This window comes from Hylaeus volcanicus, chromosome 7, assembly GCF_026283585.1.
Source record: "Hylaeus volcanicus isolate JK05 chromosome 7, UHH_iyHylVolc1.0_haploid, whole genome shotgun sequence".
Taxonomy (NCBI): Eukaryota; Metazoa; Arthropoda; class Insecta; order Hymenoptera; family Colletidae; genus Hylaeus; species Hylaeus volcanicus.
In genome coordinates this window covers 19008415-19033831 of record NC_071982.1, presented here as the reverse complement: position 1 = coordinate 19033831, position 25417 = coordinate 19008415, and the positions used below count along the sequence as shown (strand labels likewise).

The 25417-nt window shown below is 48.0% G+C and overlaps 1 protein-coding gene across 1 annotated transcript in view; it reads left to right on the top strand.

Moving 5' to 3' along the window:
- LOC128880047 (unc-112-related protein-like) overlaps positions 1 to 25417 on the top strand; it is a 47546-nt gene that overhangs the window by 20459 nt on the left and 1670 nt on the right. Inside the window, exons 2-5 of the mRNA XM_054129710.1 lie at positions 20851 to 21084; positions 22463 to 22731; positions 23407 to 23826; positions 24595 to 25020. Coding sequence (XP_053985685.1) covers positions 20851 to 21084; positions 22463 to 22731; positions 23407 to 23826; positions 24595 to 25020 — 1349 coding nt within the window. The remainder of the gene's footprint in view (positions 1 to 20850; positions 21085 to 22462; positions 22732 to 23406; positions 23827 to 24594; positions 25021 to 25417) is intronic.

Here is a 25417-nt window from a genome sequence, read left to right as displayed (position 1 = left end):
TATTGTACAATTTCAACCATCTGGAATATTTTTGAAAAATCACAGAACCCACCAACGATCGCAAGCATGTAAAAAGCATAATCAAAGCCGCCCTTGCTCGGTTATTTTCGCTTTAATTCGGTTAAATCTTGTCGAAGCGAGAGAGATTCGCGGAAATTGGAATGTTAAGTTCGCGACGCGTTCGGTTCGGTTTCAACGCGACGGTTGACGCGAAAAATTAATGAACCGGGCTGGCAGGAGTTATTAAACATTCCCCGGGGCCGGTGACACGCGGCGCGCACTTAACATAGTCGCTACACGCGTTTAAGCGAAGCGTCGCGCCAGCAAGAAACGCGTGGCTCGTGTTTATGAAAGGGTACCATTCATTGCGATGGAAGGTCTACGTGTAGAAGAATGCTAACGAGATTGTATAATTGCTCCGGGGCGTGATATTATTAATGCGAGTTTACACGAGGGGCTCGCCGATCGCGAATGCAACCGACGCTCCCGGAAGCTGTCGGGCGACGCTGGTATCTCGGTTTATCCATTCTTGCCAGCGTTTCACGCCGAACCTTGCACTTGCCGCTCAAACCAGAACGATTGTTATGAAAAGAATAGTTCCTGAACTTGCTGGATTCTATTAAGTTCGTGAATTTAATAGCGAAACGATAGTCTCGTTTTGCGAAATGAATTTCAACGCGCAGCACGCCGAGCAGATCTAATAAAACTCTTCTATCGTGGCGATAACGAGCTGCGGAACAGGGAACCTTTGACCAGACTTGTTCTCGCCGAGTCTGTGTACCAATTTGAACGAGAGCATTCCACTGCGTGGCTCGATTCCGGGACTTTTGAGACTGGGGGGATTCCCATCGCGTGGTGCCAGGAGTTCTTGAACGTCTCGGTTGCTCTTGGGGCCTTTCATTCTTCTTGAATGCCTGGATTGGTCTTGGGAGCCTGGAAAGTCTTGGAGTCTTCGAGTCTCGATTGGTCCTCGATGGCCACTTTTAACTTCACCAATTCTTAGAAGTTTTTTAGGAGAATGTTTGCAGTGGTACAGCCATCGATACGTCCAAAGTCTCAGAGCTCTCAGACACACTTATTCGCAAATTTTCAAGAAAAGTCTCTCAACGTCTCAATCAAAGTCTCGGAACGCTCAGATACACCTTCCAACTTCTCAAATTTCCAAGAAGAGCCACTCAAGGCCTTCCAGTTCGATTTCATCTAGTGTCTAAGTCATCGAAAACTGCAATCAAAGTCAGTTTCGTCGCGCGACAGTGATCGCGAGCTTCCGTTGCACCGGAAACAGCGTAACAGGGAAAGGGGAGACCTGACGTCAGCGGAAGTCGATGATACTCGCGAGCGTGCAGAGTTAAGGATGCGCAGCGGCGATAAGGCGACCGGAATCCTTGCTAAACGTGCAAACGCAGATACCGGGGTTAACCGTCGCCCGTGTTTCCTCTGTCGCGATTTTCTGTGCCGGCTGGCCAGGAAGCTAACGTCGACTTTCACTCGGCCAAACGGAAGCCGCGATCCCCGTAACGTCGCCGGAGATTTAATACGCGAGTATTCCGGGCTCGCGAGGCCTTTGAGGTATTTTTGTCGGTACTATTATTCATGGAATGCCCGATACGGCTGTCGTAAAGCGAGGCTGACATTCCTCCAGCTCGCCTGGGAGCGCGACGACCGCACAGGATCGTAAACCTCTGCGCAGAGTTCGCCAGGCGATAAAATTGGACAGCTAGGGGCAAAGCGAATGCTGGGGGTCCGTAAAAAATAAGGACATTTTGCAATGTGTAATATCAGGAGGACCAGAAAGTAATGTCGTTTCTTTTATATTAAATTCAAACAAATAAATGTATCATATGTTTTTATTTTTAATCAATTATGTAATCATCCTCGGTGTCAACAACCTTTTGCCACTAACGTGCAAATTTTCAATACCTGATCAATAAAAATCAATTGGGACATAGTGAGCTGTCAAATGATAAACAAGTATCGACGACATTACTTTCTTGCCCCCCTAATAATTGCCATTGTAGATATCTAGACACGTCGTTCCAATAAGTATCCCCATTACTATATTTTTTCCCCTCAAATGCTGTCTCCAAGAAGTTTATTAGTCACGTTCGCCAAATTGCCTTCCACTGACCATAAGGAGTCTATCCTTGTCTTGTTCAAGCTTGCCAACTTCATTTTTGTTATCCAACCGAGCAATTACCGCGCAAGTGCATACCGACTTTTTCAAAGGGTAACTTTGGGGTGGACGCCCCATACCGATGTCAGGGATCCCATAAAGTCAGACCCTCCCCTGGGAGACTCGGTTTCAGCCGAAAAATACAAAGTACGCCGACCTCTGCGGCTTTTCCTCTGGATCGATCCGTCCACTGGACTCCTCCCACGCTGTTCCAATATTCGCGTGGAATCGCGCACACAGGGACACACGCAGTTTTCTCTGTCTACGAGCCACCCTCGAGGGGAGAACGAAAAAATTACAGTTCATAGCCGGTCGTTCGATCCGCCAGCCATTTCTAGTCGAACTCGAATCGTTCTTAGAGATGGAAAAACGCTCACCTTCGTGGAAACTTCGTGTAAGTTCGAACCACCCTCAAGTGCTTCTAATAATTTTCACAAGGCTTCAGAATTCATTGCTCTCACTTCATGGTTTAGATTCATTTACGATACCGGTGATGCCACAGTGTTTATTAGAATATGGTTTAATCTAATATTTGTTGAAGCCCAGAGATATAATAATACTTTATGCACGGGCAACATGCCATTGATATATTGATAATGTGTCCCACGAAAATATTTCACTTGCAATTTAACCAAAAAGTATAATTATGTACGCAATAATTATCTCCACGAACAGGGTGCACAGACAAAAAGTTCTCGGTGCATTTATCTATTATTCGCGCCCCTCGCCGACCACTTTTATCGCTTGTCGTTCGATCGAGAGCGATCGACGGCAAAGACAAATTGCCCATGGAGGCTGAATTGCCGAGAACGCGGCAAGAACCGACCCCACTCTCGCCAATAGACACCAGAGACAGTTAATGCCTCTAGAAACTCTATATTTCTTCGCGTGTTTTCTCTCCTCGCTTCCTGAGAAACGGGGCCTCCGTCGCTGGCGGGAAATTAACCATCCTGGAGTGCAACGGGGGGAGAAAATCGCGGTGCACGTGGTCGAGTCCCGCCTCTAATTCTCATTATTTCTCCCGCAAGCTAACGGTAAGAGTTTCTACAACAGAATTCGACTCCTCTGAAACCATTACCAGAGACGAGCAACAGTTTACTACGATAATAATCCAGGAAGACCAGAAATAACCATGTTCCTAAACACGTACTTCGTTCTTTTCAACTTATCTCTTCACATGTCTTTCATATCTCCACATTTTCTTTCAAAATATTTTTCTCTCAATTCCCACCTAATTACCACAAATCTCATTTACCAAGCTCACAATTCTGCTCCTTCTGGCTTTTATTAAATTCCCCCCAATCTCGTGTAGTTATCGCTTCGGAATTCATCGAAATCGAAAGTATTTGCTCGGCCAGATAATCGAGCAAACAAGGAAAACGACGTCGATTCCGTATTGGCGAACCTCGAACGTTTATCGCGTCCGACAACTGTCGGTCCGATATTCGCCATACGCATTCCAGATTTTTATTCGCTGCGTCGTAGCGAACCGCGCATGCAAAACGTGTTCGCCAGAGGCTCGTACATATTTCACGAGCTCGATTCGGCGATAGGCGCGCAACCGTGGCCGATATCTTCTTCTGACGCACGGACACGTCGCGAAACGCGATTTTGCCGGCCATTGCGAAATGCAAATCCGTGGCGCCAACTCGCATCGCGCCGATTACGTCATCCGACGCATCGGGAATCGCCTCTGCGCTCTTTTGCACCGGATTCGCGAGCCCAGATGCACCCTAGTTGGGCTACAGATAATTATTAAGGGTCTTGTCCCTTGTAGAAAACGGTTGGATCATTTTTGAGGCTGGGAAGGTTCTACGAAGCTTAGAGTGAGCGGAGGCTTGGCGTTTGGTACATAATAATTAAATTACAAAGTTTCACAAATTTTAGAGGTCAAACCTCCGAATTTCTAGAGTCTTGGAATCCTCAATCTCTCATAAAAAAAATGCCGAAATAATATTTTTGAGACTGGGAAGGTCCTTCAAGGCCCAAGCGGACGTCCCGTTCCTAGCGTCGTCCTGTTTTCGAGATGTGGCCATCCCCCGGCCTTTCATTTGCGTAGGACAGTGATGCCACGAACCGGAAACGCCGCAGGCACGTTGATTGCAGGGAATATATCAATCTGACGGTCGTCGGACGTTCATTCGCGGCGCCCAAGCGCCAGACGCGACCGGACATCGCGACGACGCGTCGGATGGAGCGACGTTACTCCGGAGGACGGATACCGCGAACGACTTAATTAACCAGCCGACATATGGTATACGAAACGCGGAGTTACACCTAACGAGTACTCTCCTCGAACGGCAAAAAGCCAAGGAGTCGAACTCCGACTCATTACCGTCATTAAAATTCTCCGTCCGACGCGCAAGAACCGCGAAATTTACAAGCTGCGCGATGGAGACGTCAGGCCTTAAAAATATCTAAGGAAACGTGAGCGTAAATAAAATCGTCGATGGTTAGGGGCTCGATCGGGGTCGAGACATCAGTTCGGGCCATTTTATTCGTCCGGTTTTATGGGGACTTCTTTATTGGGCGGTACAGGTTTGCGTGGGTACGCCAATGTCTGTGTAACATCGAACGATTTCGGTCTGAAATTTACATAGTTTGTGATAGGATTAACACAAATTTAGCCAATACGTTTATTTTTTTAGCTTTGGGCTCCAACGTAGAAGATTGTCCGATAACGTTCCTTTTAATTCAAGTAGCGAAGAAAATTTCTCGACGTGCGATTGCTTCATTCTTCATTCCTTCATTCCTTCGTACCTTATTTCTTGAAACCTCCAGGTTGGAATGCATCGGTCGCTGAACGTTTCCCGTGAGAAAAGGCCAGCCAGGCGTATCGAAAGCTGGCTCGCCTCCATTTTGCAACTTTCCTCGCGCAACGCTTGAAAAACACCGCAAGCGACGAGTGTCCCTCTTGAAAGCCTCGTTCAACGCCGAATTATCAGAGCAAGTCGACGCTTCCCGATGCGAGTGCAGCCAGTCGCGAACGACAAAAAGCAGATTCACTGACAATGGCCCGGGGCGGGGAAACAATCGTTGCACATCCCTTTTCCTCGAGAGAGCCGAGGAAGTCGCGCATAATGAAACAAAAGGGAGGATAACCTCTCTCTCCCGTCGACGTCCCGGAAGTGCGAGTCGGTCGTGCCTCATTACCACGCGCGCGTTTCCCGTGGAACGACTAATTGCGACCCCTCTGCCCTCCCCTTTCTACCTACGAATCTCTCTTTCGACGTTTTCTGCTCGTTTTCCCTTTCAATGAACGCGAACGAGAGGCAAATCGTGCGTTCTTAACGAGGACCAGCAGACGGTGGTCGGTCAAGGATGAAATCGATTCGACCCCAGCCCCTTCTCCCGAATTCTCGATCGTCCGTACAAGGAAAACGAAGGGGTAGCTTGCGGGAGGGGTAGAAAAATTCCCTGGTTTTTCCTGAGACCGATAACCCGTTGCTAAAGAGTCTACTGCGAATCATCGTTCCAATAATAGTCTTCTCCAGGCTGCGCCCCACTCTTGCAACCCCTTTTCGAACTCTATAAATACCGTCGTGTGACCCAAATTTTGTTTGAGGGGTGGGGAGAAGCCGGATACGGATCATAAAACCATAATTATCCTGTGACGCCGTGACGCCACTAATGGACCATGCCGGGGAATCGGAGCAGGACTTTATCGGGAGTTTGAACTGGTAATTATTTCTGCGAAGTGGATCAGCTGAAACTGACCGTGTAGGAATACGTAATATTTAAATTCCAAGTCTTTACAAATGTTTAGAAGTCAAACCTTTGAGTTTCAAGGGCCTCAGAGTCCTCGATCTCTCATAAAAAAATTGTTAAAACAATTTTCGATGCTTGCAGAGGCCTTCCAAGGCTTAGAATGAGTGAAGTGACGGCAAACATCGAGATGCTAAGGGAGATGCTATCATAGAGGACGGCTGTACCAACTAGCAACAGCGAGCATGCAATTATTTTATTTCGCTCGTTATTTCGTTGTCCCAGCCGGAGATAATCGCGTCGGCCTCATATTTCACGCGGAGGATTTGTCAAACGGCCGAGAAATGTAATCACGCCCGTTCGTTGGAGCGTGCCAACTATGAAATGCAAAGGGTACGGCCCTTGTGTCTACCGCGGACGTGTTTGGACAGCGTCGAGGATTCCACTCCGACGAATCGCGAGACGCGAGATGACATCGCCTCGGCTGAGTGACGTTTTCATCCCGCGAGTCTCGGCGCTGACCTCTTCGGCACGTAATTTCCATAACTCGTCGGGACGAGTCTGGGAAGGACGGAAGACGGGATGTATGGAATCTCGTGGCTCGTGTTCGGGAAGATTGCTTCTTGTTAGCGTCGAATGCAGGCTAATCCCTTTCCATTGGCTCGACGTGTACGATCAGAATGACTTTAGGTAGTTTAGTACATTTTTGTCCGGGAATTTTGCACAGAAGCGACTTGGATTATTTACATATCTCTTACATAATTACAAAATTTTTTTATATCATACATTATAACGATGTATTAAACGTGCTTGGAGAGTTGTTCGATAGATTTTGGAAAGATGATTTTCTCATGGAACAGCCGAGTCTCTCTTCGCGTCGTTATTCAGACTGTATTCACGAAACAAACTCCTGTGAGAACAGCTAGAAAGTCGTTTACGCTCCACCGGAAGTTCAACCTACTCCTTTCTCCCAATCGGCCATCGATCGTGACCCCGAGACACCGCTCGCATGACAATTCATACGCGGACGGCCCATTGTGCCCAGAAAACTTGGAAGCGAAAGGATTGTCGCGTTTCGACGGAATGATGGATAGAATCTGGCGGCGTAGGGCAGTTCTCCATGGGAGACGCATCAATCTGGGCTGGCTGGGTTTTCCGGGGAATGCTGGAAACGATCGCAGGAAATATTTCGTCGAGCGATGGGCAACGATCCGTCTGGTCGACAAGCCGCTGCGGGGTCGTTGTTCTGACATTTATTGTGCTCCCTCTCGTTCTCCATGGCTGAGCTCTGTCTCCTTTCCCCACGTGGCCTGTTCCACGCGACTCGTCTCACTCGCGGCTCTCAACCGCTCCCTTCGCCTTCATCTGTGTAATTGCGTGTGCGAGCGTCGTTCGCGAGATCATTGTCGCGATGCTTTCGCCTGTGGCGGACGGAAAGAAGCCACGGGCCTCGAACAATGTCGAAAAATGGCCATTTTTTTCGCACTCGAGGAGAAAAGTCGCGCTGATGCACTCCGGGGAATCAGACGAAAGTGATGAAGGGTCCATTTGTGATGAAGTAATGCGGTCACTTTCAGGTGACAAGAATAACTTTAACTGCCTAAGATAAGATGATAATAGTGCAGGGGAAAGTGAAGCGAATGATTCTAATTAAAGAACAATAAAAGAACAAAGTACGTTTGAGACATCGTCAAAATAAAATTTTTTAATTCCAAATAGTAATTTAGACGCCTCGATAAGTAAAAAATGGCACTTTTTCGAGCATCGTTCCTCACGTGCAACAGCTCGCTGACCTTTCGTGGGTGGCCACGCATCTTCCGATGCGCGCCGTTCTCAATGACCCGACTCGCGTATCTCGAGGAAGCGTACTTTTATTCCAGCGTGCGTGGGAACGTAAGTGGAAAGTGCAAGAAAATCGCACGGCGAGGGTCGTGACGCATTATGTGCAAATAACGCGAATGGTATCGGGCTTATTCAAACCAGGGAAGCCGGAAGTGTCGTCTGGAGTATTAAAGGTAACGATTAGTGTACCGGTTGAACAATCGACAATGACGAGGAGCAGCACTATTCATCGCTAGTTCACCGTCGGTCATTCCACGTGGACTAGAACGCTGTTGGAGCGATCCTTCGAATTCTATTGAAAATTTAACTAAATTTAAATTACTATGATTATTTATGGGATCGACTGTATATTTCAATTCAAGTACAGTGTTCTGTGTGGAATGGCTCTTAAATATATTTCCGAGGTCCGCTCTCGAAGCATTCTGCCAGCAGTGCCACGAGAAATATTCATCGAGCTCGTAATTCATTCGACAGGGAGTTCAATTAATTGGTCTCGACGCACGCTCGTAAATCAATGCTCGATCGGGACGGAAACGATTTCATTCCGTTGCTTTAATTCCCCGTCAAAGCCCGTATGGATTCCCCGCTTAAAAAGTGGCTCCGTTCGTTAGACACGCCCGCATATATCTGCCCACGTTCGCGCGAAAGGCGAACGAAATCGATACGCCCCTGCAGCGTTATCTGGAGTCACTTTTGCTCGTACCTGTCCCTTCCAGCATTTTCATTCATTTTTACAACGACATCCTTACGCGTTCTGGACTATTTTATTTAACAGATTGGGTTAACTGGGTCATTCGGTTAAGCCTAATCCAGCCTCAAATTTATAGGAAGAATTCTTCTGGAGTCAGTTCACGATAGAAACTTCTCCAATTGCTTTCTCGCATGCTTCCTCTCATTCCCATGACTTCTGCACGATAGAGTGGAACCTCCCTCCATTAGCACCATTTGTTCCATTAAACTTATTCTACCTGCGCCCATAATTCCTAATAAAAGGAGCAACTTGGAAGTTGTTTATCCTTGCACCCAGCCGATCATTTCGCCCTCCTTTGTCCCGCAGGGCGATCTTCCGATAGATAGAGGGTATCGAACGAAGGGTGTGCTCTGTCCTGACCCGATTCCATCCTCGCCAGGCGAACAAAGACAGGGGCCACCCACACTCGCGAAATTCCAACACAATCCTCGGTCAGCATCGGCGCTATCGTGTCGAATCGTTCGCTACCTCGCGTTCGCCGCGTTTCGCTCACCTACCTCCCTCTCTAAGACTTCCGTGGCAAATTCGCGCCAACCGGACTCGACAGATTACGTTGTTCGAGACGCCTGTTTGACGGACGAACAGGGAAACGCGAAATGAGCGTTACGCGCGAGGACGAATGCCCTCAGGGGGCTGTAGCTACGTTCGATTGTAGATACAACACGGGTTTAGCGATCCCGAGGTACCCCAGGTGTAGTGGTGGGCTCTGTGCACCAACGGACTGGAAAGAACAGAATGGGAAAATTACGAAGAGAGACGTGTAAATAACTTTCAGAGTTACAATTTGTAACTTCTGAGTTCATTAAACAGATTTTTCTTTCGTCTCTGAGTACAAGAAAATGTCGTCAACGCACGTTCTAAAGGTGTCTGGTTTGAAACGCTCGCTTGGGAAGTAAAGCGGCCAGCTCCCAAGGATTATTGCAAAAACGAAAGGATTCGATTCATTTTTCTTACTTTCCACAACAACCCCAAAGAAGATCTTCCAAACGATCTCAAATTCCAATTCAAACTCCAATTTCCGAAGACTCCAACTTTTACCCCCTTCTCAACTCTTAAATCTATTTCCCTTAAGAAAAGTCATTTCCATACCCACCTGGATCCGGAGACGCCAGGAATTCGGTTTCCCTAGCGTTCGACGTCGAGATTGATGGGAAACAAGCGTCGCATGTGTCGCTGGGCCGAAGAGGAGCCCTCGGGCACGGCGACAGCGCGTTTGCAACGGAAACAGTTACGGCCTTGACTCGTTAATTAAATTCAGCATACATATTCATTCATTCGCTCGGAGGAAGTCCATACAGGTAGCGTCATCGTTCCGCCGCGAGCCGTCGCTTAGTTCCGTTCCGTCGAACTAACAGAGAGAAAACGCGTCGTCGTGCGTCATCGTCGACGGACACGTTTTCGCAAAGCGTCTCGTTACCGAGCGTATTCTGCCCCAACGGAGAAGGTCCGCGCCTTATAGGACGGTTTCGTGCCGTTTGTCTAAAAACGGAGGACAAACGCGGACGCCACCCTTTTATGGACGGGAAAACAGTTAGCGCTAGGCGCCAGTTATGGATAAGGTGCACTAAAATTGCGCTTTCGGGCGTTACTTGTATTAGAAACTTTTTTTTTTTGGAGAACGTGGGAGAGTCTGGGGAACATCTTCGGAGATTACGTTTCCGTTTTTATCGATGACAAGAAACACGCGGAATACAATTGGTTTTTACTTTCTCGGTCACTTTGAAATGCGTCGAAGACATATCGTTTTCAAATGTTCTGTCGCATTGCGTGTACCAAACACTTGCATTGGGCATTGAAATTAATCTTTAAACGCTCTTAACTTAACGAGCACGGTATAGAGTCTATTTTTCTCGTCAAGTGTTGAGTCATCGGCAATGATGAGCCACTAGTTCAAGGGAATCCAATATTCCCTATCTCTGACACATTTATATAACTGGGAAGTCTTGCATCCACGTGTTCCCAGAATAAAATCTAAAAGCATCGATCCCAGAACCTCAGGGCCGATTTTTAACCCAGCACCTGTTGCACGCGCCCAGACGACAGATTTATACGCTTGAAATTTTCTTTTCGTTTGTCGCGTCACCGCATTCGTGCGAGCGTTCGTTGAATTTTTCATGTTGGATGCACCGAAATATACGTGGCGGACAAAACACGAGCGATTCCTCTCGGAAGAGAGAAATTATGTTTCTTCGGATGTTCGACTTTAAAAATACACGGCAGACATTTCATGGCAATTCTCAGCCGAAGTACTGCTCGAATCTTACAATATTGCAGAACTAGAATTACAAACAATTTTATTTCAATATCCAGCATTTATTTCTAACCCTTTGCACTCGAAGCAGGTCCTCACCGACACCGACTTACCTTTAGACTAGAATAAATTCAAGTGCAAAGGGTTGATACAAAGTACAGCTCCATTTACTCGAAATTTAAAGTCGAATCTTACCTCAGGTCTCCCCAATAAAAATATCTCATTATCCTCTGCTCCCTATTTAACCCGTTACCTCATTTGAACCGTACTCCAGCTGTCATTCGGTTCAGTATTCGTAACGTTTTACCTCCAATGTTTACATAGCTCTTTTCCACTGAAATAGAACGCGTCGATGTCTCCGACGAGGTCGCTGGTGGCAAAAGTGGTCTCGAGAAAGGGGACAGCGTCGGTGGTGATAGACGATACGCATCTGCACGCGTACGCGCGTCGCGTGAGCAATTGCAAGACCGCGTGCACGCCCCCCAGGAACGTTCGATAAGCCATAATCGTGGTGGGTTATTTGAAGCTCGGTTATACTTGAAATTCGGGGCGTATTTGGGCGCGTTGCTGCCCTCGTGGAAACGACGACGGTAGCCTCCTCGGTATGCGAGTTGCATTATGCTAATCGCGGCCTCGAGTGTACCAGTCGCGTGCCTTGAACGTATCCTAATAATCCTAATAATATTTCTGCTGTTTGCTAGCGTCGCGCGTAAGACGTTGTGCGGACGGTTATTTTTAAACGGTGATATTTGCGATTAAATATTGAACGTCATGTGAAAAGGCTACGTTTGCTGGGTAGACGATTAAAATATGGTAGCTCTGTTTGCTTCGAGGTGCTAGTTTTGGTTCGCAGAAGCTGGCAAGTCTTTTAAATTTCGGGCACCTCGAATCACTGAGAAATGCAAAAGACAACAAGAGTTGAACTCAGATCCACCCTTTTTCCATCGCGAATTTCAAAAATTCAATCGACCCGGTGCTCGCGTACTATTACTACGGAATAACAACGAAAGTAACACGTGGCTGGTCGCACTTTGCCACCAGCGCAATGAGAAAGGGCAACAAACCGAACGAACGAATTAACCTCCATTGTCTCGGCGCAAAAACCGTGGCATCCATCGCCTCCGTCTCAGGGAACTGTACTGCCCGTGGTAAAGTTGCATAACGCGCAATTGTGTCGGGCAACACCGAGCCGCAGCAAGCATTTAAATCGCTCGCTTTTATTCCACTCGCCTCTTCTCACGCATCATCTAACCGTTTCGCTTCAGACCGTGTAAAACGGTCGAGCGGTCGTTCGACGACCTCCACCTTGCTCGTTGAATGCTTAGCACCTGTTTAGCCGAGGATCGACGCGCGAGGAAGCGCGTCTGGCATCGAGTTTCCTTTATTTATTAAAAAAAAACTCTCTCTCTTTATCAACAAAAACTCTCGCAGTTGTGAGAACGGTTCTGTCTCCGCGGTTCCGGATCGGCGTCGCTCGCGACGCGAACGGATTAAGCCCAGTTAAAGGCGTCGTGTCTGAGTCAGTGCTTATTTTAGAACAATTAAGGGCCGCGACTGCGACGCGTTTCGACGTGCATTAACCGTGACGAAAGATCGCGGCGCGACAACCGCTCTGCACTTGGCGGGCAACCGGCTGCCCGCGGTCCCCGCGGTTGCATAATCGCGGTTATGCAGCCCGGCTCGCCGTCATTATTTCGATTGGAATTCAATCGGTTCTAGGCCTCGGGAAAAGTCGATTAGCGGCGGGCACGAGACGCTTGCGCGCGGACAACGGCTCGAATAGAACGCAACAGGTACACGTCTGTCGATTTGCATACCGCTTGCCCTCGCTGCGGTGCGAGAAAATGAACGCTTGGCCACCTCAACTTCTACTCGAGCTTCGAGTGCCGCGATTTATATCACTGCCATTCGTTTCGCGTCGAGTCCAGGTGGTCGTTCTATATCAATCCACTCACAGTAAAGAATAATTTCGGAAGATCCCCCGCGTTTTGGACACCGGGTACAATAGCGCAGGGTCTGAATTTAATTGCTCGGGGCCCTCCGGAGAGTTTCAGTTACCGCGCCCGATAAAATCGCCGGACGAGGGCGGTCCTCGTTAACGAAACCCACGGGGGGGAGCCGTTCGGTGCGTTTCGGAGCTTCGCGTCGCTTTGATTTCACGGATTCGTCGGGAGTGGAGGCAGCGACGCGCTTAATCGGCCGAGAAATCAAAGGGGCTGGTATACCAGCCGGGGACTTCCTTCTGGCTCGCCTGGTTCCTGCAGTTTTCGCGTGCTCCTCTTTGTGCGTTGCTTGAGGGTGCCTCGACAATGCTCCAAGCTCGTCAAACACGTGGAGGGATGGCGAAGGAGAAGCTAAGAACCGCGAAGGGTTGCTCCACGATGTTCGTGCGTGCAGGCACGGACGCATCCCGTACTCCCGGATCCATTTCTGGGGACGAGTGCATCGGAATTCTGCGAATTGTGCTCCGTTTTGCTTCTGGGTGCTTTGTGGAGTCAATTTTAAACGGGAAGGTGTAATTGGAGGTCTTTTACGAGGGATGGCTAGTCGAGGGGATGGGGAAAATTGCTTCCAAGGTAGGATAATAGAGAGTAGATAATTTGTATCTCTAAAATTGCTTGTTGGACTCTTATTTTTCTTTTAGTAAAAGGCGGTTATGGAAAAGTTTTTAAAGGGGTACTCTTTGGCAGACGATAAAGTAAATTCTATATTTTCATTTATTTTTCGACTCGCAAAAGTCGCCACCGCTGGAATATTACTGCACAGTCCGTGTCGAAGTAATATTCCACATTTTTAAATTTTTTAAATCCACCCCTGAGCTCACCCTCAACGCTCGTCCTTGTCAACAGAACCGCCAGGACGCGTCCTTCGGGCCCCCCCCCCCCCCCCCATCTTTCGTCGGTCTCTCAATGGCCCACATTTCTGCGCACAATTGCGATGAAGGGTGACTCCGTTCCCCGAAACCCCTTGGTTTTTCGCGCGGAAGAAAGGGGTCGCGCGCTCCCTCCCCCTTCGTCGATGCATTGTCGCCGTCGGTGTCCGTTTTGTTCCCATTATTATATCATAATATTGTATCGCGACTTCCGTCGATCGTTTGTTCCCCGCGAGAAGGGGTGTTACGTGTGGCCACGTGCGCCCCGCTGCTGGTTTTGTCCCCTTGTTACGCGTTTAGCTATGAGCAGCCATTCCTCCCTCGACGTTTACACAGACCGCACGTGCGCTCGCGTGCTTCACAATATTTACGTGTATATTAGACCAGCGAGATAATCGTGTCGCTTAAGCGGCTCTGGTGCTCTAGTATTTTAAAAGAAAACACGCCGCGCGCCATAAAAACGTATAGCGGCGGGCGGAAGGGTTGGAGATGAACGAAGAAAAATAAGGGAGGAGAAACTGATTCACTCGGATTCAACAGTTGGTATGTATGTTCTGCGTTCGTTACTCGTGACTAGACAAACCATGGATACCAAGCTCCAAAATTATTTCATAAAAATGAATCCCAATTGAACACGCACTTGGTACACGAGGTACACAGAGTGGCACATAAAAAACGGTCTTGTCGACTCGCGAACGCGCTCAACAGCGTCAAGTTTGCGGGATCGGTACGAATTGCTTGGTCAGCTGTTGACACTGTTCTTCGTGCTCAGGATCAACGGTCGCATGCAGAGAGGCTCGGCTTGATATGCAACGAGCGACGATAATGAGCCTTGTACGAGCGTGCTCGGGTCGCGTGTATGTTCATACGTGAGGCGTACGTACACAATTCGATGTCGTGATCGTTTCGCCGCGAGTATTCGACGCGGGGGGAATCGTAAACTCGGCCCAGATTCGTCGTTACGCTTTCGAACGACCATCCACAGGCGAAAAACTTAACAGGCGTAGGAATCGTCGTCCCAGATCGGAACAGGTTCAATTGTCCGCGTCTCGAGTGCTAGCTGTGGCGCTTGCGAGTGCTTAGAAGCGCTACTTGAACTTTAAACAGGGATAGATAGGAATGTCTGGTCGGGGTGGCGTCAACAACCTCGATTTAGTGGGTTTTCACTGGTGGGGAAATATCACGAGGTTGAACCAGGAAATAGTAAAGGGACAATGTTCTTCATTGACACTAAACTTACCACGATCGGTCAAATGACCGTTTTCAAACTTTAGTATATAGTTGTGATATGCTATAGATAAATTATATACAATCGTTTCGTGCATCATTTAATTTAGTTCCACGTAAAATATTTTTGCATTTCATTGAAAAAGGTGTCAGGCGAGATTAGTAGTACAGTTATAGGAAGATGAATTAACATTTTTTTTAAATGGAGCAGTAGACTTGCCCCATAAATTTCGTCGTTAAATTAAATTTGGATGTGTCCATCGAGAACTACTTGAACCAGAATGTGGAGAAACCAAAAGGTAGAGCTTCCCCAAGGAACAAATTCAAGGCGATTAAGGGAGCAGTAAACAGAATCCCTCGAAACGCCGACTTTGATGTCTCGTTCGTTTTTGATGTTCCATTGAATCGGTAGCGAGGGGATCGTGTTCGCGGACGGGGACACGGATTTTTCGGTAAAAGGGATTCCTCGCGGCGGCGTTCTTCCGTTTCACCCTCCAGAGCGATAAATTTTCGGCTAAGAAGAGACCTTAATGACCAGGAGCCTCGCTCGAGCGCCAATTTAGTCAGGCCCCGGTTCTCCCGAGGCGCCGATTTGACGCCGAGGGTAACGTCGAATCGATTCGATCGGTACAGCGTTCCTCGAGGCGGACACAGGTGCCGCGTGCAATATCAATGCGATCCCCGCCTAATTATTCAAATTGCTCGCCGCTTTGTTGAATTCTTAATCAGGTTCGTTTAAGCAAGCTCGTTTATTTAACCCTCCCGTGCACGATTTTTGGCTCGCGACAAACAGTTTCCTCCTCGAGCAGCGAAAGTTGATTTACGATGTAGCTTATCGTTGAGTGCATTTAAAATAGGAGAAGTAACTTGTAACAATCTTAAAAAAAAAAAAAAAAAAAAAAATTGCAAAAAGTTAATATTTTTTAAGAATGATCTCGAGTTGCAACGTCGCAAGAAATTACTTTATCGTGTAAATAATGACCCTGACGACGCATTTCCATCGACGACGTGTATTTCAACGGAGTTTCGACGAAACCCTCGCCCGAAATCCACGGAATTCTTCCGTTTCGATTTACACTGCGCAGGAGTATTTACTCCGAGACTCCAGACGCTGTCTCACCGAAATAGACTCGCACGAGCGCCTCAGAAGAGGACCAGGAAAGCCAGCCGCGAGCGGTTTCTGTTCCGTCATCGTCAGCTTCCTTCGCGATTACAACGCTCTTAAACGTTACCGTAACGGAACGGAAAACACGTTCACCCCCGCCGTTTCCCGCGGCAGTCGATGTCACTTTTTAGAATAGCAGCTTCGGGGACGGTATAAATAGCATCTCGGTGCAAATATCGCGGACGTTGGCTCCGTAGCTCGCGAGGAACGGACGCCAGGCGTTGGAACTTTCCAGCGTTCGCTGAATGGAATATTCCGCATGTTCGGGGGCGAAATTTTATGGTGAAATCGAAATTCGGGTGAAAATAGCTGTTGGAATTTATTCGTGGAAGGTGATCACTTCTGGCTTACCTTAAACCAGACCTTCCTCACTCTTCTCTCAAGCTTCGACGGTCTCCTAAAAAAGAGAAAAGAGCATCGACGCTACAACTGAAAGTCTTCAGACGTCGACGCCCCTCAGGATGAGACTTGGCGCAGTCCGCGCGATAACACCATGGATTTAAGTTATTCTGCGGTCGCGAATATACGACTTCCCGGAGTCTCTGACCGCAGCCTATAACCCCTCGTCCTCCTCGGTGTCGCGACACGGTCGACGCACGGAGGCGTGTTTTTCTTTCCACGGGTGCACGTATCCGGGACATGTGCGTCAGAAATCCTGGTCGCTTCCTAGCCCAGGGCCGTGCATCGACGATTTACCAAAAACGACCACGTGGCTGGGACCCCGCATCCCGTTTACGGTGTTATTACGCGGAATTCTTACCGTCGACGGCTATTGGGTTTCAAAGACGGTGGATTCCCGCGGTTTTTGGGTCGACAGGTTGCTTCTTTATGGTGGTTTTCGTTCTGCGTGGATGGGAGGTGATTGACGAGGAATAAGTGTAGGTTGGATCGGGAGGAAGTGCATGGAACGAGGAGTAAGCGTGACCGAATGGCTACCAAAAGCAATCGAAGGCACATGTGGTCATCGTCACTCTGAAATGTTATTTTTATAGAAATTATCATGCTTAAAGTGTGAATTAATTGTTTGAATGAATTGGAAGGAAGTTAATTTCAGAATCTAAAAGATGTCGTTAACGCTTCGTTTCTATACAACTGGAACTTATTTTTGTTGTATTTAAACTAGTACTTATTTCTGCAATTTTGAAAAAATTCACGAATCCTATGCGGATTTACTCTACCACCATTCTTCTCGCTACTTTTTCGGCGTCTTCTAGTATCCCACCATGGATCGACAGACCTATTATTCCCCACAAAGTCGAAGACCCCCATAATTGTCGCGAGTCAATGTGGCCGTCGCGATACACTAATTACGCATGGGTCTCTCGTTCGCAGTAACTGTTGCAAAGATAAAATCGGCCACAGGGGTGCGACACAAAGGAGCCCGTCGTCTTTCCTGGCTGCTCGCGCTTGAAAAGACTTCCTCGGACGTTTGTCTCCGCAGAAAAGCCTGCGACAATCCAGGCACGCCCCTCTTCCTCTCGCTGGTCGTGAGGGCCCACCCTCTTCTTTTCTTTCCCGTCGTACCTAGCTCGTGTGAACATACCACCTCTGTTAAGGGTCTATTCTACTGCAGTTCTTCGAAAAAATCGATTTTTTTTTTGCACTCCCTTGGAGGATACAACCGGACTCATAACAAGGATGAAGTAATTTCTCTTTGGGGAGGGTCTTCAGGTTTAGAACAGTGCCATCGAGATAAATTATTAGGTTGTTGCATATAATTACTTAATTTTTAACATAAATACAGACGTTTAAATCTTCTCTACAAAATCGGACATTTTATATGCAACAACCAAATAGTATTCCAATTCCTAGGAATCTTTTAATGAACCTGTCATCGATGCAATCGTTATTCAATCATTTTTTTATACGTCCAAGTGGAACACTGGATTACCTAGTTATTCCGCACGCAACGGAGTCGTGCAATGTTTTCCAAGCAGGCACACGCACCGAAAATTCGTACACGCGCCTCGAGGTTCGCACCCCCTGTTCCCTTTGTGTTCATTCTTTCGCACGAGCGGCCCACTCTCAGTGCCTGGAGACAACCCCTTGCGCGAAGATGTCGACAAGGGTGTCGGCTGGCTCAAGGGTTTCATCCCTTCGCCACTCGAAACCGGGGAAAACCGGTCCGTTTGTGCAGGTCCGGGGAAACACGCGTGTTCGTCGAGGAGGGGGTGCGGACGTTGGAAAATAAATTTTCACAGCTGTTCCGCTTCGCGTCCGCTCGATTTAACGACTAGGAGAAGTCTAGCCTCGTTTAAACTGTCATCCATTAGCTGGAACACATTGCGGCTGACACAGGGTGGCCGAGGGATGGATGTCGAACGCGTCCGATCGCCGGGGGTGCGTAACCAACCGAGCTGACTTGCGGTTAATTCGTGGGGGAGGATTCGATGGTAGTTGACAGGGTGAAATTTCTCGAAATTCGGGACTGATTGCGGAATTGAGGGACGTGACGAAGTCGTAGGTGAGGGACGGGGATAGTGAGGTTATTAGAATTGTAAAATATGATTGGAAGGGGAAGCATTGATTTCCAAGGCAGTTCAAATATTTTTAAATCGAGTCGGTTCTTTTTTAAATGACTCAATAATAAATCGATTCGATCCTTCCCCTCCGATTAATGGTACTTCCACTGTTAGTTTTCAGAAGACACCTCTTCCAAATCAAAAAGAAGATTGTATTACTATAAATTTTGTCCCCATTTCGAGGCGCACGACGAATTCAAAGGACGTTGCCGGTGTACCGTTAATGGAAATGATTTTTTCCAAAGCGACGACCTGTCGCGACGCGCGGATTTTACGCACCGTTACGTTACATCGTTCGCTGGTAACCCAACGAGAGTCGTTTCTGCGAACGCGTCGGTTTCGCGCGCAAACGAGAGAGCTGAAACGGTTGCCCCCGCGACAGAAGAGAGCGTGCACGATCGTGCAGCTGCGAGCTATAAATATTTAGCGAATTTTAGGACTCGCAACGACGCTCTCGTAACGAGAACTCGGGGACCTTCGACGCTGCCCACGCATTTACTCCGTGGGGATATAGCCTGCCGTGGAAAAACTAGGCCATTTTTGGAATTTTATTAGGGGGTGGCTGCTGAACGTATCCTGATGAAACTTTGTGGTGTCATTGGGCTGCGTCTTGTTGGGCTGTGTAATTTTTATTATGAGGAAATACGTGATTTGGAAAATGGTACACTTGGCCCACGAATTGTAGGAGGTTCTTTCTCTGTTCTGGATTCTTGACGATTGATGAAGATCGAGGGTGGTTAATGAAACTTTAGTTTCGTGATAGCTCCCGGATTCCACCCGAGCAATTCCAAGCTCGTCTCAACCGAATGCATACCGTTTTGTCATCCGTTTATGACTCGCGACGATGTTACGTCGCAAAGTTACAGCTACCCACGCGTTTAGTATGCATTGTCTTTCGTTGCCGGTCCTGAGATGTAGAAGCTCGGCCAGATGCGAAGTTCCGCGTGTCCCGATGTGAAATATTCACGCTACACCGTTTGCATCCGCGGCTTTTATGTAAATGGCACGTTTGTTAGGTAACTCCGCGAGAATTCGAAGCATTCCAGCAACGACGCCATCTATTCGTCGGTGCGTCCTTTGAGGAGACCTGCTGCTCCGCTGGTTTCGCCTATTCGAGAACTTTCCTGGATATTCGATCGTCGAAACGAGATTTTTGTATCCTTGTCGGGATTTATGGAGTCTCGGCTGACCTCAATTACGTGTCGATTGATCGTAGTGCATGCTAGTCAGAAATGGCGCATCGAAGGAGCTGATCTCGAATACTGTTTTATTTTAGAACTGGTACTATTTATTACTAATATTTTATTAGTGAATTATTTTCCTTTACAAAAATCTGACTAAATAAATTAAGTTCGAGCGACCTGAAAAGTCATGTTGGGTTCACCGTGGGTCCCGCTCGCATTTGCAGGGATGACATTTAGCCACGACAAAGAGCAGGAAGTTCAACCGTGGAAAGTGCAACGAGAATCCCAAGGATCGAGCAACCTGTTCTGTGCAGAACGAAGCCACCGCGAGAAAAATGATCTCTTAATATAGTACCCACTGTCTCGCGAAACGAAAACATCGGTCGACCGGTAAAGGTGCAGCAAGTGCAACAAGAAATGTCGAACCAGAGAGGGGGAGGGGAACCGTGTCGATTCGTCGACAAGAAAATGTTCTTTGCATAACAACGAGGAGTCGATGGGAGCACGGTTGTACCGCTACGAATGGCACGGTGACATACTAAAGAGCAAAACGATACCTCGTTCGCATCGTTTTATTGCGACGACCGGAAATGGGCTCTCGCAATCCTCCACAGGGAAACCCAGCCGACTTGTTTCCTCCGATAAGCCGTTTTCAATTGCGTGGAAACCGCTTTTGTGGTCACCGATTATTATTTATATAGTAATTTATATTTACACGTTCCTTGGAGAGAGCAGTCTCTCTCTCTGAGACCATCGCGTCTCCGTTCTCGTTTTTAACAGATCAATTTCCGCGTGGTCTGTCGCGTTTGTCCCATTGACGTGCCCTCGATACATCCGGGACGATAATCTCCCTCCAAGGACCTCTCCCCACCGTCGAATTAGGGGTGCTTTCTATTTCCGAGTCGCGAAACAGTCAAAGGGACCGCGATGAAGGTAATAAACAGTCGCTTCCCTGTAGCCACCGTACGAGCGTCGTGTCTTCATTGATAAATTGTCGTCGCCACCCTTTAAGAAGCATTAAACAATCGACCCCCTTCCGACGATCAACCAATCGACGCGTCCATCTTCGTGACGCCGTGAAATTGGCCTGATCGACGCGCACGGATAGCAACGAAAGGGGCCGTCGGTTCTAACCGTAACCGTTTTCTCTGTTTGCAGACATCGCCATGGACTGGTCCGATCATGCACTCTGGTGGCCCGAGAGGAATCATTGGCTGATCAGAACGAGGAGCACGCTGGATCAGTACGGCGTGGCCGCTGACGCGCGTCTTCACTTCACGCCGATGCATAAGACGCTTAGGGTGCAGTTGCCTGACATGCGCTCCCTGGATTGTAAGGTCGACTTCTCTGTTAAGACGTTCAACGCTGTCATCAACCTCTGCAAAGAATTAGGTGAGCCATGAGTTTGTAACTTTTGCGGGAAAAATATTCTCGGTGATTCTTCTTCTACCTTGAGAGACTTTGATTTCCTCGGGTCTGCGTTTTAAGGGACTTTGAAGCGACATTATTGGGGAAATAATTAGGATACTTTAATTTACTCTCGCTATTAAAGCAGAAATAGCAGAATAAAAATATTCGACAAAATAAAATTGGTCAGTGGCGAAACATACTGCGTGGTAAGTTAGCCGATCGCAGAAACCAACATCGCCGTCGAGAGGTGTGCAGAGCCGCAAAAAATTGAGCGGCGTTAAACGTGTCACAAGGCCAACGCTTCAAAAAGCAGAATTCCTTCGCGATATGCCTAACCGGCGCGACACGTGACCGTGGCGGCGTTAATTAGTCTTGGTAACGAAATAAAATTGTAAAATTCTCAGTCACGCGAAGGTCACGGGTCCCTTCGTGGCTGAACTTCACCGCGTCGGCTAACGGGCAGCTCTTTAATCAGGGAAGTGGTTCGCCGCGATAATGAAGCCATTGTATCGCTTCGCCTAGCTCTCTAGTTGCGAAATAGCGCAAAGGAATCTTTTTCTCTACTTTGTGGCAGACTTTGGAACGTAATCCATCGATAGATGAAACTCTATTCGTATACCTACAGGAGTTAGAAGGTTAAGGGAAAGGAACAATAGAATCTACTGGTGATATAACTAGTCTGTAGTAGAAACAATTTTTTCCTACATTTTGCAGACGATTAATTAATAGATTCAAGTCTATCAGTGTACCTACAGGAGTTCGAAGATTGGTTGGAAAGGAACGATAGAAATTACTGTTGAAACAACTCATCCGCGTTGTCGTAACGATTATTAATGTCGCGGTTTCGTACTTTTTGTCCACGTAGTCGCGGACAGACGACCTCGCCGATAGCCTTCCGCGTGTCATACTCGCAAATAGACTCGGTGTCGTAAGTTTCCTGCGATATTGTTTCTATGTAATGGTAGAGGACACGAACGTGCAAATTGTCCACGTCTGAAAGATAACAAAATATTGCGGTTCTACATTGTAGCAAAGAACTTCGACATAAATATGCAAACCATTTCTCAACGTTAAATATTTTCTAAAATAAATAATAGAGACTACGTATGGTTAAAAGGAGTCCGAAAAAGGTCGTGGACTCTAAAACAAATCGCTGGGGTCCCTTGATATAACAACGCAATCCACCTCCGTCATCGTCCTTATATCAAGGTCTTGCTGTACTTCCAAACGAAATATCCGATATATCAATCGGAATATCCCATTTAAACCCGCTTCGGCACGAAATAAACGCGAATTCCGTTACGAATTGATGTCGAGAAGTCCCCTGTAAATAAGACTCGTCGTTTTTACATCCCTTCAGGTATAAGACACCCAGAGGAGCTGTCGTTCTGCAAGCCGCTCGAACCGAACCACCTGAAATACAATTTGAAAGACCTCCCAGTGAAGAAGAAGATCGAGAACCAGAAAAACGGCCACTGGAACGTGCCCGCGGACACAAACACCTTCATTTCCGTCAGCCAGAGTCCCAGGGGATCGACGGGGAGCCTGGACCAGAGCAGCCCGTTCATGTGCGCGCCAGTCACACCCAACAACAGAAATCACAGCACTCCGATCAGCTCGCCAGTCTCTGTGAGTACGAAACCATGGTTCTCTCTCAGTCTGTGCACAGGACCACATACTTTGGCCGATCGATAGGATCGGAAATACCAGAGTGCCGGACCTGTTATGGTAATAAATAATCCCCGATCGACCTGATTGCCGCCGCTATGATTTATCGTCGTCGACCTATCATTACCGCTCGCGGAGTCGTTCGTCTCGGGAAACTAATTTGCCTCTCGCGAGCGGCTCCGTTTTTCCGGCCTCCGGGACTACATGGTCATTAAGACAGCGGTGGTCAGCCGAAAGCCACTGGGCCAACCAGAACATCGTAATAGAAGTAGCTATTAGGTTTTACTAGAGAGCAGAGGTTCGTAGGATTCTCTTGTAGTTGAATGTACTTTTAATTCAATTCCGGGGCTCAGGAAAATTTAAGATTAATTTTATATGCAGTTGCTACAAGGCAAGGGTCTCGTTGCACCCTCTTACACTTTGCATCTACTGTTGAATCCATTTGCAATTTAATTTCGTAATTCAGGCAAACTTTATTTCAATGCCACAAATCAACGATCCTACCTTCTACATTTACTTAATTTTCAATTCAATCTTCAACCAGACTCTGATTTTAAGAGCACCCCTGCGAAATGCAAGCTTATTGGCCAGCTTTGGTCGAGCTGAAGCTCACGTTGTCTGGTTTGCTTTCCCCAGCAAACCGGTACGTGGAAGAGGAACAACAACTCTTCGGGTTTCGGTAGCACCGGCTCGTTCAATGCGAACAACAGCACGATGAGCCTGGAAGCGTTAAACGGAGGACTGTCGGAGTCCCTGGCTCAGAGTCCCAGCTCGATATCCTCCGAGGTGCGGGCGAAGCTGGTCAGGCCGAAGAATCTCGTGGAACGCGCCAGGATGAACGTCGCCTGGCTCGACTCGTCCCTGTCCATCATGGAGCAAGGCATCCGCGAATTCGACACCCTCAGGCTGAAGTTCAAGTTCTACTCCTTCTACGACCTGAACCCGAAAACTGACGCGGTCAGAATCAACATGATTTACGAACAGGCCAAGTGGCAGCTGCTGGCGGAGGAGATGGACTGCACCGAGGAGGAGATGCTCATGTTCGCAGCTCTACAGGTAAATCCATTCGGGATTGAATGAAAACATCCCCGGGTGAAAGTTTGATTGGTATAGCGATCGGCATGGTCAGCTTGAAACGATGAAGAAGGTTGGTAGTTATATGTTCATCGGTAAAGGTCCGAGTCGAGGTCTGTTGCAACAAGAAACCTCAACCTTCCACCTGGGAATGTTTTCTCGCGAGTTTCTCTCGCTCGTTTTTCCTCCATTGTTTACGCAGTAACAGACCCCAGGTCCAAACATCCGGTGCTCGTGGAATCGATTCATCTAGAGTCTGTTTCGAACGGAAATAATTCTCGCGGGAACGCTGCACGCTAATTCTATACAGAAATTTGTTGACGATGAGCGTAAAGTGTCAGACTCTTAACTTTGACATAAAACAGTCATTTAGAGCATAGTAAACTTTGCACTGAAACCAATTCATGCAAGAGTAAAGTTGCAACAGCTATCGAGGGATAAATAAGCCGGGACACCCACGGCAAGCTTGGGGCTTGGGATTAGCCCTGATTAGAAGCGATGAAGAAATGGGAACTCTGGTACCCGGTACTGGGACATTGGTCGAATGAAATTCATCGGATTAGAAACCCCCACGCAGCGTCGATTCGCATGCAAATCTCGTTTCCTTAAGTCGCCCGAGAGAGAACGTTCACGGCTCGCGTCGTTTTTCCGATACGCCTACCCGGTTTCTCGGTCAGCGGGCATAACGATAAAAGGAGCGTGAGTCGCGGGCGAATGACGTCGACGGTAATTGGTATTCCGTGTCCGCAGGTGCAAGTGAATCTGCAAGCCAGCGTGCCGCAGCCGAGTTACGACAGCAACGGCGCCTCGTCGCCCGTCGAGGACGACATTGACGCGGCCTTGACGGACCTCCAGGTCACCCTGGAGGGCAGCAACATCAGCAACGGGCCCAGCGACATCACCCAGGTCCCAGAGCTCTGCGACTACCTGCGCTTCCTCAAGCCCAAGCGTTTCACCCTGAAGGCGTTCAAACGCTACTGGGTCACCTGCAGGGACCTTCAGCTGAGGCTGTACAAGACCAGGGAGGAGACGAGCAGCGAGTCGCCTGCCAACGTGATCAGCCTGCGTGGATGCGAGGTCACGCCCGACGTTCATCTCTCGCAAGGACGCTTCGGCATCAGGCTCGAGGTGCCCAGTGCCGAGGGCATGACCGAGATGTGGATCAGATGCGACAATGTGAGTACATCTCCGCCTACTTACCCCGTGACAGATGTATTGGGTCTTGGAACAGGACAGTGGGAACCTTTGGGTGGGATTAGTGGTTATTAAACTTCTAGAAGACACCCACTCCGTTCCTCTCGTCAGTGGATTCTATAAGTACCGAAGTAGAACGATGCCAATTGGTAGCTTAAGGCCATCGAGAATTGTCCCCCTGTCAGTAACGAATCTATAGATATTCATTCGGAATTTGTCAAGGAGTAAAGAAATTATTTAGCAACCCCTATCGCACGCCTTCCCTTGTTTGGGCAGAAGTCAAGATCCCAGAGGCAACTCTGCATCCTTTTTGAACGCGTTAAGGATGCGGGCAAGTCAATGGGGATTGTATTTCAATCCCACTCGAGTCTTGAACACC